Source organism: Lissotriton vulgaris, unplaced genomic scaffold (genome assembly GCF_964263255.1).
Source record: "Lissotriton vulgaris unplaced genomic scaffold, aLisVul1.2 SCAFFOLD_9637, whole genome shotgun sequence".
NCBI lineage: Eukaryota > Metazoa > Chordata > Amphibia > Caudata > Salamandridae > Lissotriton > Lissotriton vulgaris.
The window spans coordinates 14,485-28,578 of NW_028244981.1; the positions used below are offsets into that span (position 1 = coordinate 14,485).

The window sequence follows — 14,094 nt, forward strand, 5'->3', positions numbered from 1 at the left end:
AGGCGGCTCATTGATGGAGTTGCGTTGCAACGATGGCGCAGCTCCAGCAATGCTGCGTCAAGCCGTAAGCCTGCTTCATGCAGGCGCAGGGTTTCAGTGACGCATCATTGTCCTAAATGACTGAGTAGAGGCTCAGGTGCAGTCCTTCCTTTGTAGCCCTCTTTTTGGCTAAAATAGTTGGTTCTTGTTCTTTCTAAATGTTTGATTTGGTTGACAAGGACATCGACAAGCAGCAATCATCAATTTTTTCTGTTCTTTCTTTCATGTTGTACGTCAGGTCCGCCCAGGGGCAAGCGGACAGAAACAGCGGATGCAGTGGCTCCAAAGGAGGAGGATGATGCAGGCCAGGGCGGCGAGTGCTCCTTTGCTGGCCCCAGTAAGTTTTCATTTAAATATAGAGGACCTATTGTTGTCCAAGCGTTCCTAATTTAAATTTTCGAAACAGTGTTTAGATAGGAGCTAAATCAATAATACTACTGTTGCTGGGACAATTCTCCACAAACCTTACTATGGACACCAAAGACCAGAGTAATAATATTTCAGAGTGGCGTGTTTGGCACACTGTATACTATAGTATAAACTCGGTAGTGTCAGCGGCACGGACTCCTCCTTGCAAAAATTACAAAACCTTTCTCTCAGTCACTCTAGCTTGGAGGACCAAAAACCACAGAGTCTATTCAAGTTTAAAAGCTTTATTAAAAAAAGTAAAAGTAAACACATATATTAAAATAAAGTTAGCTGGAAAAGGAAAAGTGCTTGGTGCTGAGTTGATGAGTAATGGAACACATGTCTTGTGGTCGAGCCGAGCTTTCACCTGGTTTAGTTGGTTGCTCTTGTCCGTAGAAGTCCAGCGTCTGTCTGTTCAGAGAAAAAAGATGTGTGTTAAAATTAAGCAAGCATTCATCAATTGTGACAAAAAAGTGCAGCAAGACAACAGCCTTCCCTGGAAGGAGGGACATTTTTAGTTTAGACTAGAGTAGACAGTCAATTATTTTTTCTGTTTTCAAACTTCTTCATTCCTAGACCAAATACTAGTGAGTGGTGTAATCTAACAGTCTTAAATATATTTTTTAGGTGGAACAGCTGGTGGCGGGGCCAGCTCGGACGTGATCGTCATCGACTCTGAGTCTGAGGGCGACTCTGGGGAGGATGCGGCGCAAGTGGACAACCAGACTGTGAGGAAGCAGGCAGCGGTGGTGTGGAGTACAGGTAAGCTGGATCATGGTACTATCTGACTCTTAGATAGCATATGATGTGTATCCAGTGCTGGACCAGTGACAAATTACAATATGGTAATAACAGCAGGCTGGGACCGACAGACAGATAGAGGCAGAGAGAGAGGAAGACAGAAGGAGAGAGAGAGGGAGGGAGCCAGAGGGAGGGTGAGGGAGGGAGACAGAGAGAGAGACAGCGAGGTAGAGGGAGACAGAGGGAGACAGAGAGAGAGATAGAGACATATCGCCTGGGCCTTGGGCAGATGATACGGTTGCTGGTGTGGTTAACGGCTCAGAGGAAAAGTCACTCACTTCTGCCAGATCTCTTTCATATGAAAGAGCACCAAACCAAGGATACAAGTGAGTTGTGGGAAGGGAAATGGTGATTCAAGCGCCCCCCCTTGCCCCTCCATGCGGACGCCCATGATACTGGCCTCAATAGTTTTGTACTGCGCTGGCTAGTTGCTAGTTGTACTGTGACACAACTTCCTGCTGAATCATTTTGTGTTAATCATATTCTTAAAGAGCATTCGTTACAGATTATGTTTTTCTTTCTTCTTATAGTTGGTAATACCAAAACATCGAAACCGAGCAGGAGTATGCGGGCTGTACTTGCCCGGCAACGGAGGCTGGATGCCACTGTTGCGCAATATCGCCGGCTGGTGGAAATGGAGGGGGACGACACGCACTCCAGTGTAACATCTTCTGCATCCTCCTCCGTGACCCCACGTTCTGCCGGTAAGCGCAGTGCTCCAGCCAACCGGAGCCGTGCTGGAAGACGCCACCGCCGAGCACCTCCTCACAGTACTGTAAAGGCTCGCTTGCGCCTTGCACTCCGCAGAGTGTCCAACCTAGAGGCGGAGGTCCAGAGATGGAAGGAATATCATAATCTGGTGGAGGGCCTCCGGTTAGATCAAGCCATCATCCAGGAGAAGTTTGATGCCCTGGAGGCCAAATTCAACAAACTGCATCCGTAGAGTGTCCCTTGCCCCTTTTTTACAGACTTTTGGGGGGTGGGAATTGGGAGTTGGGGTTTTTGGGGACTTTTGATGGACTATTTATTTGTTGGGGTTAGGGAGGGTCTTGCGGGAGTTTATTTTGTTAGGGATATAAAAATTTACTTTTTCAAACTTTATCTGAGCATAGCTGTTCTTTACTACTTTTGAGCCTGGTGGGTGGTGGTTTTGCAGTAAGTTTGTTTTACGGAACACTGTCATCGTGTTGATTCACCTGTAGTTGGCCAAATGTTTTCCAAAGTTAAATGCCTGTCACAGAGTTTCCTAAATCAAGAGTCCTAGGAGTTTACTACTAGTAGTACCACTGTCACTCTCTCGCCTCTCCTCCTAATACTCCATTATACTACCTCCCATCCAAACGCTTATCTTACCTGTAATTAATTTGTGTTTGTTGAGGGTTGTCTCCACCTGGAATTCACAGTGTCCTAAAGCGTTCTGCAGCAGGGCCCCAACTGGAGTTTCCCGGCGTGGATTTTCTGCAAAGCAAAAGCAACCTGTAGTTGGCCAAATGTTTTCCAAAGTTAAATGCCTGTCACAGAGTTTCCTAAATCAAGAGTCCTAGGAGTTTACTACTAGTAGTACCACTGTCACTCTCTCGCCTCTCCTCCTAATACTCCATTATACTACCTCCCATCCAAACGCTTATCTTACCTGTAATTAATTTGTGTTTGTTCAGGGTTGTCTCCACCTGGAATTCACAGTGTCCTAAAGCGTTCTGCAGCAGGGCCCCAACTGGAGTTTCCCGGCGTGGATTTTCTGCAAAGCAAAAGCAACCTGTAGTTGGCCAAATGTTTTCCAAAGTTAAATGCCTGTCACAGAGTTTCCTAAATCAAGAGTCCTAGGAGTTTACTACTAGTAGTACCACTGTCACTCTCTCGCCTCTCCTCCTAATACTCCATTATACTACCTCCCATCCAAACGCTTATCTTACCTGTAATTAATTTGTGTTTGTTGAGGGTTGTCTCCACCTGGAATTCACAGTGTCCTAAAGCGTTCTGCAGCAGGGCCCCAACTGGAGTTTCCCGGCGTGGATTTTCTGCAAAGCAAAAGCAACCTGTAGTTGGCCAAATGTTTTCCAAAGTTAAATGCCTGTCACAGAGTTTCCTAAATCAAGAGTCCTAGGAGTTTACTACTAGTAGTACCACTGTCACTCTCTCGCCTCTCCTCCTAATACTCCATTATACTACCTCCCATCCAAACGCTTATCTTACCTGTAATTAATTTGTGTTTGTTGAGGGTTGTCTCCACCTGGAATTCACAGTGTCCTAAAGCGTTCTGCAGCAGGGCCCCAACTGGAGTTTCCCGGCGTGGATTTTCTGCAAAGCAAAAGCAACCTGTAGTTGGCCAAATGTTTTCCAAAGTTAAATGCCTGTCACAGAGTTTCCTAAATCAAGAGTCCTAGGAGTTTACTACTAGTAGTACCACTGTCACTCTCTCGCCTCTCCTCCTAATACTCCATTATACTACCTCCCATCCAAACGCTTATCTTACCTGTAATTTGTGTTTGTTGAGGGTTGTCTCCACCTGGAATTCACAGTGTCCTAAAGCGTTCTGCAGCAGGACTCACTACTTCCAGTACCTCTTTAGGGGACTCGTCAACGTAAGTTTCTTCATTGTGCGGAATCCAGGCATCAGCATTACGGGAAATGGATAGAATGAGTCTGGAGGAGGAGGATAGACGACCAGGACTGAGTTCTTGGCAACTAACTTGTGAACCTGATGAATGCAGCGGCAAGACAGTTCTGCTGATGGGCTTGTTCTTTGATTGGGTGATTACAGTTTTGTTGTGAATGGGATCAAGCACTTGGTAAACAAAGAAAGACAGACACACAGGAATAAAAGTGAATAAGGAGTCGAACTAAAAATAAAGTTAATGAATCATTGACTCATTTTCAGAACTCGGTGTCAGGGAAAATGAACTCGTCCTCATACTCTGCAAATTCAGTCGGTAGTACTTGTGGTAACTGAGGAGAACTTTCCTCAGGTAGGTCGGTGTCCTCTTCTTCCTGCGTGCATTCTCGTACTTTGTAATCTGGTGGTATGAAGTGCTGGTTCATCTTTATCATGGTGAGCCGCTCCACATTTGCGGGCAAGAGGCGGGACCTTTTGGAAGTCACAATGCCACCAGCAGAACTAAAAACACGTTCTGAAGACACGCTTGCGAGTGGGCAAGACAAGTAATTGATAGCCAGGTTGGTGAGCTCTCGCCATATGTTTCTTTTCCCATGCCAATACGCCAATGGGTCCTCAGTAATATTGACCGCTGTTGAGTCATCCAGGTAGGCCTGCACCATTGAAACAATGTTCTCCCGCATTCCTGTACTTTGCACTTCTGTGTCCTTTCTGGGACAAGCAAACCCTAGCTGACTTAGCCAATCCTCTTCAGACATATCGCCTGTGCCTGGTGCAGATGTGGTTAACGGCTCAGAGGAAAAGACACTCACTTCTGCCACAGGTACAGAAGTGCTTTTATCCGACGCCTGTTGGCCTGCTGATTCACTAGTACTGTCTTCTCCTACAGTTTCCTTCCTCTCTCTTTCAAAACGAATGGCTGACCGAGCTAGCCAACCTTTGTACTCTGTAACATCTGAAGTTTCAAAAGGAATTAATACTTTTCCTAACAATGGCTTTCTGTAACGTGGATCCAGAATAGTAGCACAAATGTAGTGCTGTTGTTTCTTGATATTTACAAGCCGTTTATTGCTAACTAGGCGTTGTAATAATCTCTGCGCCAACTCATATGCTTCATTCTTTCCCGCATCCTTTAATTCTGAAGACACCACCTTGACTTGGTGCTCGAGCTTCAGCAACAATGGGATAGCTTTGCTCAAAGAACAGTCCTCCCTGCTGACTTCACGCGTGAAGACCTCAAAAGGACGAAGCATGTCTGTCAGGCTTTTAACTAGCTGCCATTGCTCCACCGCTAGCATCATTTCTGTCGGATCACCACCCAGGTTGTAGAAATACTCATTGACTACTGGAAACAGCTCATGCAGACGCTCAAGCATGTAGAAGGTTGAGTTCCAACGTGTTGCCACCTCCTGGATAAGTGCTTTCACTGGCATTCTACGTACATTTTGCTGGCGCCTCAGCTCCTTCCGGGCCTTAAAAGAATGGTTGAAATGTGTGCATATTCTTCTGCAGATGGTCAGTATTTTGTCGACTGAAGGTTCTTTTTTCAAGAACTTTTGCACGACAAGGTTCATACAGTGCGCCAAACACGGCACTCTGAAATAGTCACCGTCCGCCATGGCCTTAACTACATTGCTGCCATTATCAGTAGAAACATAACCAACCTTGCAATTTCTTTTGGGCAGCCATTGCAAGACCTTTTTGTTAAAGTCATGCAAAATGTTGTCTGCAGTATGTGTTTTCTCCATGCCAAACATGGCTAATGTTGCATGTTTACGAGCACCCTTAAAAATGTCGACCAAGTCACCACCTGCATTTATCCGTTTTGCAACCCCTGAAAAAGAGACCCAGTGTGCAGTGATGCACATGTAATCAAGGGCTTGGCAACTGGTCCACATGTCTGTTGTCAGGTGTATAGTGTGAACAGCACTCTTCTGCAAAGCTGCCCCAACCAACTCAAGCACCTCTTTATGTAGTGCTGGAACAGCAACCCTGGCAAAATAGAACCGGCTAGGAACCTTCCATTTAGGGGCCAGTGTTGCCACGAGTTCAAGAAAACCCACACCTTCGACAAACGAAAAAGGGAGAAGGTCCACCGCTAGCATTTTAGCCAGCTTAGTGTTATACAGGCGCACAATTGGGTGGTTGCGTTGAAATGGCGCATCTGAGGAGAACATGTCTGTAATGCTGCGCTGGACAAGTTTAATGGATGATGCTGATGCCTTCTTCGACCCACTTCTGCTCAGTGTTGACATTTTCCGCATTGGTGTGTCTCCCAGACTCTCAGTGTGCCTCCTATGTGTTCCGGAGGGTGTGGTGCTGCCAGGGGTACTGGGTGCGCCCGGATAAATGTCTGACGCTTCTTCTACCTCCCCGGCATCTTCAGATGAAACACCTAGTATGGGTTTATTTTGGCCACTTGCCCATTGGGATGCCTTTTCCTTGATGTTTGCTAGGTGCGCAAACCATTCTACAGAGTGCCTTCTTTCAAGATGACCTAGCTGGCCTCCGGTACCATAGTTGGTACCAATCTTACCGCGGCTAACTGTAGTCGTACAAATGGAACAAACGGCTAGGTTATCATGCTTTGCATGGACACTAAAATAGTTCCAAACTGGGGAGTGGAAACTCCTGGTTTTGCCGCACGAGGTGATGATACTGCCAATGCCAGATGAAGCAGTGGTGGATGAGCCTTGCAGACCTCTACTGGGTTGTGCAATTATTGCAGCAACCCTACTTGAGGGAGTCGAGCTGGATGGAGTTCCCCTCTGGGGAGAAAATATGGGAGCTGTAGGTTTTGTGGAACTTGTACTACATGACTGCGTTGGTGGTGCTACCAGTGCCACATCGCCAGGGTCACGCTCAGCATGACGTCGGGATAGGGTATAAATGTCTGTCTGCTGCATGGCCGGTGTGGCTGGAATGACGTGTGTGATGACTAGGTCATTGCTGTCATCCTGTTCATCAACATCAGAATGCACCACTTCATCAAGTCCGACGTTCGGATCCATAAGTATGAGCTTTCCGGGGCCCTTCCTTTTAACATTTGATACCTTTCTCAGCTCATGGTGTGCCTCCCTCTCAGACGTCGGAGATGGTTGCCATTCTAGATCCAGATCATCTGATGGAGCGGGGCTTGAAGAGGAACTTCTACACACCCTCCTTGATCTTTTCCTTGCTGGGGAGCTGGGAGAAAATGAATCATCAGGAGGAGTGGCTTCGTCTTCCTGACTTGATACCCCGGGTCCAAAGTCAATTTCCTCCTGTGCCCCGACTTCGGGAAGAACAACCATTGTGGCCACTTGCACCGCTCCATGCGCCGCTACATGGCCCTCTTCACTGACCTCTACTTGCAACTCTCCACGGACCTCGCCTTCTCGGCCTTCTCCTTCTCGGCCTTCTCCTTCTCGGCCTTCTCCTTCTCGGCCTTCTCCTTCTCGGCCTTCCCCTTCTCTGCCTTCCCCTTCTCGGCCTTCCCCTTCTCTGCCTTCCCCTTCTCGGCCTTCCCCTTCTCGGCCTTCCCCTTCTCGGCCTTCCCCTTCTCGGCCAGCTCCTTCTCGGCCAGCTCCTTCTCGGACAGCTCCTTGCGCATGTACTTGTGCTTGTACTGTTAGCTCATGCAGTTGTTGTTGCGGCTTTGGTTGTTGAATAGTACTTGAGCCAACATCACTGGTCGTTGGTGATTGAACCAATAAACAGGCTACCTGTGCAGCACTCATGGTGGACTTTGGTTCTTTTTTCCACATAAATTTAGTGGTCGAGGCACCAGACTCCTTGGTAAGTGGTGCCACTTGCTTCTTCTTCTCCTTAGTAGAGACATCTTTGTTGCAAGAGGAGCTACGGGCACCTCTTTTCGGACCCATCTTCTGATTCTTCTTCAGATGTCGGAACAGCAGGCCGCAGCAGGACTTCTTCCTGGCACTGATGCTCAACGATGATGCAGAGTTCTTGACTTTGTGCACCTAAAAGCAAACGAAGACAGAGGAACATCAGTTAAATATATGTTGCATATGTGGCGCTTCATTTAATAGTTTGCAAGTAGGCATTTATGAATACACACGTGCACACCACAATATGGAAATATCAAAAATAAGAATTGCTACATTTTTGGGAAACAGGAATTCAACATTGAACCAAGAGAGCCCACAGAGAGGCTTGCAGTTTCATGTACCACTGACTCAACCTGGGCACAAGGGGTGAAAGCAAGGAAAAATGGGTGCAGGCCTATGGCACAAAGCTCACTGCCTGCCTTCAAAATGGCCGCTTGACCCCCATCCACATGGCCAGGAGGACCATGCCTCAAAATGGCCCCACCCAACATAGCCAGCCCCCAACCCCTACTCCAAAAAGTCAAAAAAGAAAACACAAATCACCACATTCCAATGCCATCCATCAAGTTTCAGAAGGTTTATGCTGCCTGCTGGTGGTTTTCTGGTGCAGAATTGCACTTTTTGCAATTTAGCGAGTGCGAGATTGTTGCTTCACGACGCGAACGCGGCAAAACACCCGCTAAATCACCAAAACAACCGCAAAAGTCGGAAAACACACACAAAAATCACCACAAAGAAAATCAACTTACTTGTGAAATCAAATTTCGAATACACACGTGCACACCACAATATGGAAATATCAAAAATAAGAATTGCTACATTTTTGGGAAACAGGAATTCAACATTGAACCAAGAGAGCCCACAGAGAGGCTTGCAGTTTCATGTACCACTGACTCAACCTGGGCACAAGGGGTGAAAGCAAGGAAAAATGGGTGCAGGCCTATGGCACAAAGCTCACTGCCTGCCTTCAAAATGGCCGCTTGACCCCCATCCACATGGCCAGGAGGACCATGCCTCAAAATGGCCCCACCCAACATAGCCAGCCCCCAACCCCTACTCCAAAAAGTCAAAAAAGAAAACACAAATCACCACATTCCAATGCCATCCATCAAGTTTCAGAAGGTTTATGCTGCCTGCTGGTGGTTTTCTGGTGCAGAATTGCACTTTTTGCAATTTAGCGAGTGCGAGATTGTTGCTTCACGACGCGAACGCGGCAAAACACCCGCTAAATCACCAAAACAACCGCAAAAGTCGGAAAACACACACAAAAATCACCACAAAGAAAATCAACTTACTTGTGAAATCAAATTTCGAATACACACGTGCACACCACAATATGGAAATATCAAAAATAAGAATTGCTACTTTTTTGGGAAACAGGAATTCAACATTGATCCAAGAGAGCCCACAGAGAGGGTTGTAGTTTCATGTACCACTGACTCAACCTGGGCACAAGGGGTGAAAGCAAGGAAAAATGGGTGCAGGCCTATGGCACAAAGCTCACTGCCTGCCTTCAAAATGGCCGCTTGACCCCCATCCACATGGCCAGGAGGACCATGCCTCAAAATGGCCCCACCCAACATAGCCAGCCCCCAACCCCTACTCCAAAAAGTCAAAAAAGACAACACAAATCACCACATTCCAATGCCATCCATCAAGTTTCAGAAGGTTTATGCTGCCTGCCGGTGGTTTTCTGGTGCAGAATTGCACTTTTTGCAATTTAGCGAGTGCGAGATTGTTGCTTCACGACGCGAACGCGGCAAAACACCCGCTAAATCACCAAAACAACCGCAAAAGTCGGAAAACACACACAAAAATCACCACAAACAACATCAACTTATCAACTTACTTGTGAAATCAAATTTTGAATCCAAAAGGCCTCAAATCCAAATATCCAGCAGCAGCCACAAAAAGTAATCCTTCCCAGTCAAGATCGAATCCAAAATGGCCAGGAAAGGAAACAGGAACAGGAAGTTGGAGACTGGGGCACTTCCTTCACCCCTCCCCAATGGGAGGAACTTGCTGGACAGGAACAGGAAGTTGGAGACTGGGCCACTTCCTTCCTTCACTCCTCCGCCATTTTTATTTTTTTTTGTAATTTCCCGAGTGCGAGATTGTTGCTGCCCGCGCCGCGGGCCGCGAGCAGTGCGAACACAAGCAAAAAATCCGCAGCACGCGGATTTGCGGATTTTGCGGGAAATCCGCGAATCTCGCGGATTGCGGATTTACCGAAAATCCGCAAAATCCGCGAGCGGAACGGATTTTACGCCCATGCCTAGTGAAGACTCACCTGCTGGAGGGTTGCCAGCCACTCGTTCTGTAACACTCGTCTGGGGCCCTGACGCTGTCGGTCTTCCCTGCCGCCACCGCAAGTTCCATCGCGGGGCTGCAGCGGGGGAAGACTACAGCTCCCAGACTCCTCGGCGGACACGCCCACTTCCGCCCAACAGTCGCGCACGGAGGCGCATAAAGGCGAGGAGCTCCCTCCGCATCGCGGACGCACGCGGGCGGTGCCGGGCGAAGCCCGGGCAAAGGGCGGGCAGTCTGAGGCAGTCGTTGGCAGAAGGAGGCAGGGCTGGGCCAGGCCCCTGAAAACTTCAGATGGGTAAGCGAAAGATTATAAGTAATGGAGATGAGGGGGGCATAAAAGCAAAGGTGCCAAGACACTCACAGTCTATCCTGACTTATCTCTCATCAGCTGTGGGGGCCCTTAACAAGGAAATTGCTAATGCCGAACATGAATTGGGCCTGATACATTCTCCCCCCCTGCCCAATACATCCAGTAGCCAAGCGCCAGTGGACCTTGTTGACCCTGTTGTTTCTGGCAAAATACTCCTTACTCCTACTATCCCCCTGGAACCCTTGGTAAATATTACAAAGCCAGTAGCTCACCCGACATTGGGAGTGGGTACTTCATCTGACAGACCACAGACATCACAATCACCCCCATGCCCGCAGCCAAGTGTCTTACCACCGAAGTAAAAACGGGGAAAAACTAATCATACGACAGGGGCATCAAGTACATCCACCAACATCACGGGGGATCAGTTGGAGGCGCTCTTTGTTGCCCGGATTGAGCCTTTACTTGTGGTCATCGCTAAGGATATCGTGGAGACCCTAAACACCTGCTTGGAAGGACTCCTTAAAAAATGTGCTATCATTGATAAAATGGTTAATGGTCATAGTTTGCTTGTGGAAAGACACATTGTGGGCATTGTTGGGCCTGGGACAGGAAACCCGAAGGGGGAGAAACAGAATGATCGGGTATTGCCCAAGGGTAGTGTGTCATCTACTGCCCCTATGGTGGTTCCACCACCCTCTACCCAACTGGAAAACCACAAGGTGGCACCAAGGTTGCCCGTAGAGAAGAGGACTATGGGCAGTAAAATACACTTAGACTTACCGCCAGATGCTTCCCCGTTAGTGGTAATTTTTGTGGGTACTCCCCCATTGAAGGTAGGAGAGTTGGAGCACTCAAGAGATCTTATGGCTAAGGCTCGAGCCTGGTGTACGGATTCATGTAGCGGGGGCAGTATTGCTAACAGAATCATTTCAGCCAACAGGGTGGGTTGGATCGGGAAGGTACCGAAAATGGTGCAGGGGGGACTGTGTGATAGTCAACTTTGATAGGGTAGATGTGGCCGAAAAGTTATTCTGGGACGGTTCTGGAGTCTCAGGTAATGATTACTTAAGACCATTGCCCTTGGGCTTCTTCTATCCACCCTTAGTAAGATTGAATGGACTACATTGTGCATCCACAGGGGGTAGGAGAAAGCCCCAATCAGTAGGGGAGGCAGGGGGAGGCATGCGAACCACTCAACACCTACTAACAGAAGGCTCGGGCCCATATACTAACACCCTACTCAAGCCACCGAGTTACCACAGCATGTACATACTGGCCAACACATATCTGGAATGACAGAGGGGTGTGGGCTGGTTCTTAGTAATCACTTCCCCTCCCTCTCGGGGCTAGAGGATATAGATTGACTACCTGCACCATCATCGCCACACACAGGTGAAGCACCCATTCTTGATTTAGCTGACACATGTAGATTGTTGAGCTGGAGCGTGGTGGGAGTTAGAGCCAAAAGGGCTGACGCAGTTTGGCTCACCTTTATTTCTAGGTATGATATTGTAGCCCTTCAGGAATCCTGGGACACATCGCCTAGTTTATGTTTAGATGGTTTTTCGAGTTTTGTTGTGCCAGCTGTCCCTAGTGTAGCGGGTAGAGCCAAAGGTGGTCTTATTTTGCTTTTTTCCCTAAAACTTAAGGGGGGTCTAAAAGTAATCAAACATGCCTCACCAAATCTACTAATAGTGGAAAGAGTGATCTCCCCGACTCAGAAAACCATTTTTATTAATTTCTATAATGCTGGGATTCAGGAAAATAGTAATGATAACCTTGCCATCCTGGATTCCTTTTTGTCAGTAGACAGTCTAGATTAAGCATGGGCGGAAAATCCGTTACGCTCGCGGATTTTGCGGATTTTCGGTAAATTTGCAATCCGCGAACGCTCGCGAATTTACCGAAAATCCGCAAATTCGCACGGGATTGTGCTGATTTTTCTGTGATTTTCGTTTTTTTGGCCTGTTGTTGTGGCCTTTTCACCAGGGGTAGTGAGTGTTGCATGGGCCTAGTCTTTCTGTGGGGTGTCTTGAATTTAAACATCATGGAGGGCCTGGATGGTTTGGGATTGTGCTGATTTTTCTGTGTTTTTTGATTTTTTGGGGTGGTAATGGGGACAGGCCATGTGGGTGGGGGCCATTTTGAGTGCTGGTACAGGCAGGCCATGTGCTGGGAGGCAAGTGGCCATTTTGAATGCAGGCAGTGTTGTTAGGCCTGCAACCATTTTGCCTAGTTTTCAACCTTTATGCCCAGGGGTAGTGAGTGTTGCATGGGCCTAGTCTTTCTGTGGGGTATCTTGAATTTAAACATCATGGAGGGCCTGGATGGTTTGGGATTGTGCTGATTTTTCTGTGAATTTCGTTTTTTTGGCCTGTTGTTGTGGCCTTTTCACCAGGGGCAGTGAGTGTGGCCTGGGCCTAGTCTTTCTGTGGGTTGTCTTGAATTTAAACATCATCGAGGGGCTGGATGGCTTGGGATTGTGCTGATTTTTCTGTGATTTTCGTTTTTTTGGCCTGTTGTTGTGGCCTTTTCACCAGGGGTAGTGAGTGTTACATGGGCTTAGTCTTTCTGTGGGGTGTCTTGAATTTAAACATCATGGAGGGCCTGGATGGTTTGGGATTGTGCTGATTTTACTGTGATTTTCGTTTTTTTGGCCTGTTGTTGTGGCCTTTTCACCAGGGGTAGTGAGTGTTGCATGGGCCTAGTCTTTCTGTGGGGTATCTTGAATTTAAACATCATGGAGGGCATGGGATTGTGCTGATTTTTCTGTGTTTTTTCGATTTTTTTGGGGTGTATAACTGAACTGATGTTCCTCTGTCTTCCATTGCTTTTAGGTGCACAAGACTCAGGAGAGTACCACCAGTGCCCGGAAGAAGTCCTGCAGCGGTGTGTGTGTGCAGCATAACGTCACGTGACATCACGTCTTGCCACAGACAACTCTGCAACTCGTGCAACTGCGGCCTGCTGTTCTGACCTGCTCTGAAGAAGATGGCCCCAAAAAAAGTTCACCGTAGCTCCTCTAGCAAGAAAGTTGCCAGTAAGGAGCAGAAGAAGCAAGTTACCAAGGAGGCTGGTGTGCCGGCCGCCACGTTTAAAAAAAAAAAAAAGTACGCCTGCAGCAGCAGCGGAATCTGCTGGGGACCAAGCTGGGAGCAGTACCCCCGCTCCATTGGGCTCAGTGCCGCCACCACCACCACCACGCCAACTTAAGTCCAAGCCCTTGAGTGCTGCAGAGGCAGTCAGTGTACTTCTTCAATCACCATCGACCAGTGATGTTGGCTCATCGCAAGAAAGTAGCAGCAATGTCCCTGAATCAACACAGGTTGTTGTAACTCATCTGACAAGTGTTGAACAACCACAGCCGCAACAACAACCACATGTGCAAGTACAAGCCCAAGTACATGTGGAAGGAGAGGCAGCGCAAGGAGATGCGCAAGCAGAGGTGCATGGAGGGTCACAAGTGCCCACAATAGTTGTTCCTCCCAAAGTAGGGGCACATCAGGAAATCGACAATCAAGCCGAGGTATCATTTGAGGAAGCCACTCCTCCTGATGATCATTCATTGTCTTCCACATCCCTATCAAGGAAAAGATCAAGGGGGGTGTCTACATCTTCTTCAAGCCCACCTCCTTCTGATGAACTGGATGAAAATTGGGAACCACCACGGCCGGCTGAGAGTAAGGCACACCATAATCTGACAAAGGTTCTTAAGCGTAAAAGGAAGGTCGTCGAAAGACTCATAGTTATGGAGTGTGATGAGGCTCAACAAGAAGTGG

General features: G+C 47.8%; 1 protein-coding gene and 1 long non-coding RNA gene across 2 annotated transcripts; both read right to left on the reverse strand.

Annotated features, from left to right (window-relative positions):
- Nucleotides 1-676: 676 nt before the first annotated feature.
- Nucleotides 677-2,856, reverse strand: LOC147666681 (uncharacterized). Its single transcript, XR_015304745.1, has 2 exons — nucleotides 2,602-2,856; nucleotides 677-858 (listed from the first exon to the last, which is right to left on the reverse strand). It is a non-coding gene; the product is annotated as an uncharacterized LOC147666681 (long non-coding RNA).
- A 76-nt stretch (nucleotides 2,857-2,932) lies between these two features.
- On the reverse strand, nucleotides 2,933-6,243 carry LOC147666682 (zinc finger BED domain-containing protein 6-like). The gene is made up of 3 exons (XM_086948972.1): nucleotides 3,442-6,243; nucleotides 3,162-3,266; nucleotides 2,933-2,986 (listed from the first exon to the last, which is right to left on the reverse strand). The coding sequence occupies exon 1, from the start codon at nucleotides 6,124-6,126 to the stop codon at nucleotides 4,123-4,125; it is 2,004 nt and encodes a 667-aa protein (XP_086805098.1). The 5' UTR covers nucleotides 6,127-6,243; the 3' UTR covers nucleotides 2,933-2,986; nucleotides 3,162-3,266; nucleotides 3,442-4,122.
- Between the last annotated feature and the right edge of the window lie 7,851 nt (nucleotides 6,244-14,094).

Excerpts from the sequence above, each read along its gene's own strand:
- LOC147666682 (XM_086948972.1), bottom strand. The coding sequence starts at position 6,126 with ATGCGGAAAATGTCAACACTGAGCAGAAGTGGGTCGAAGAAGGCATCA.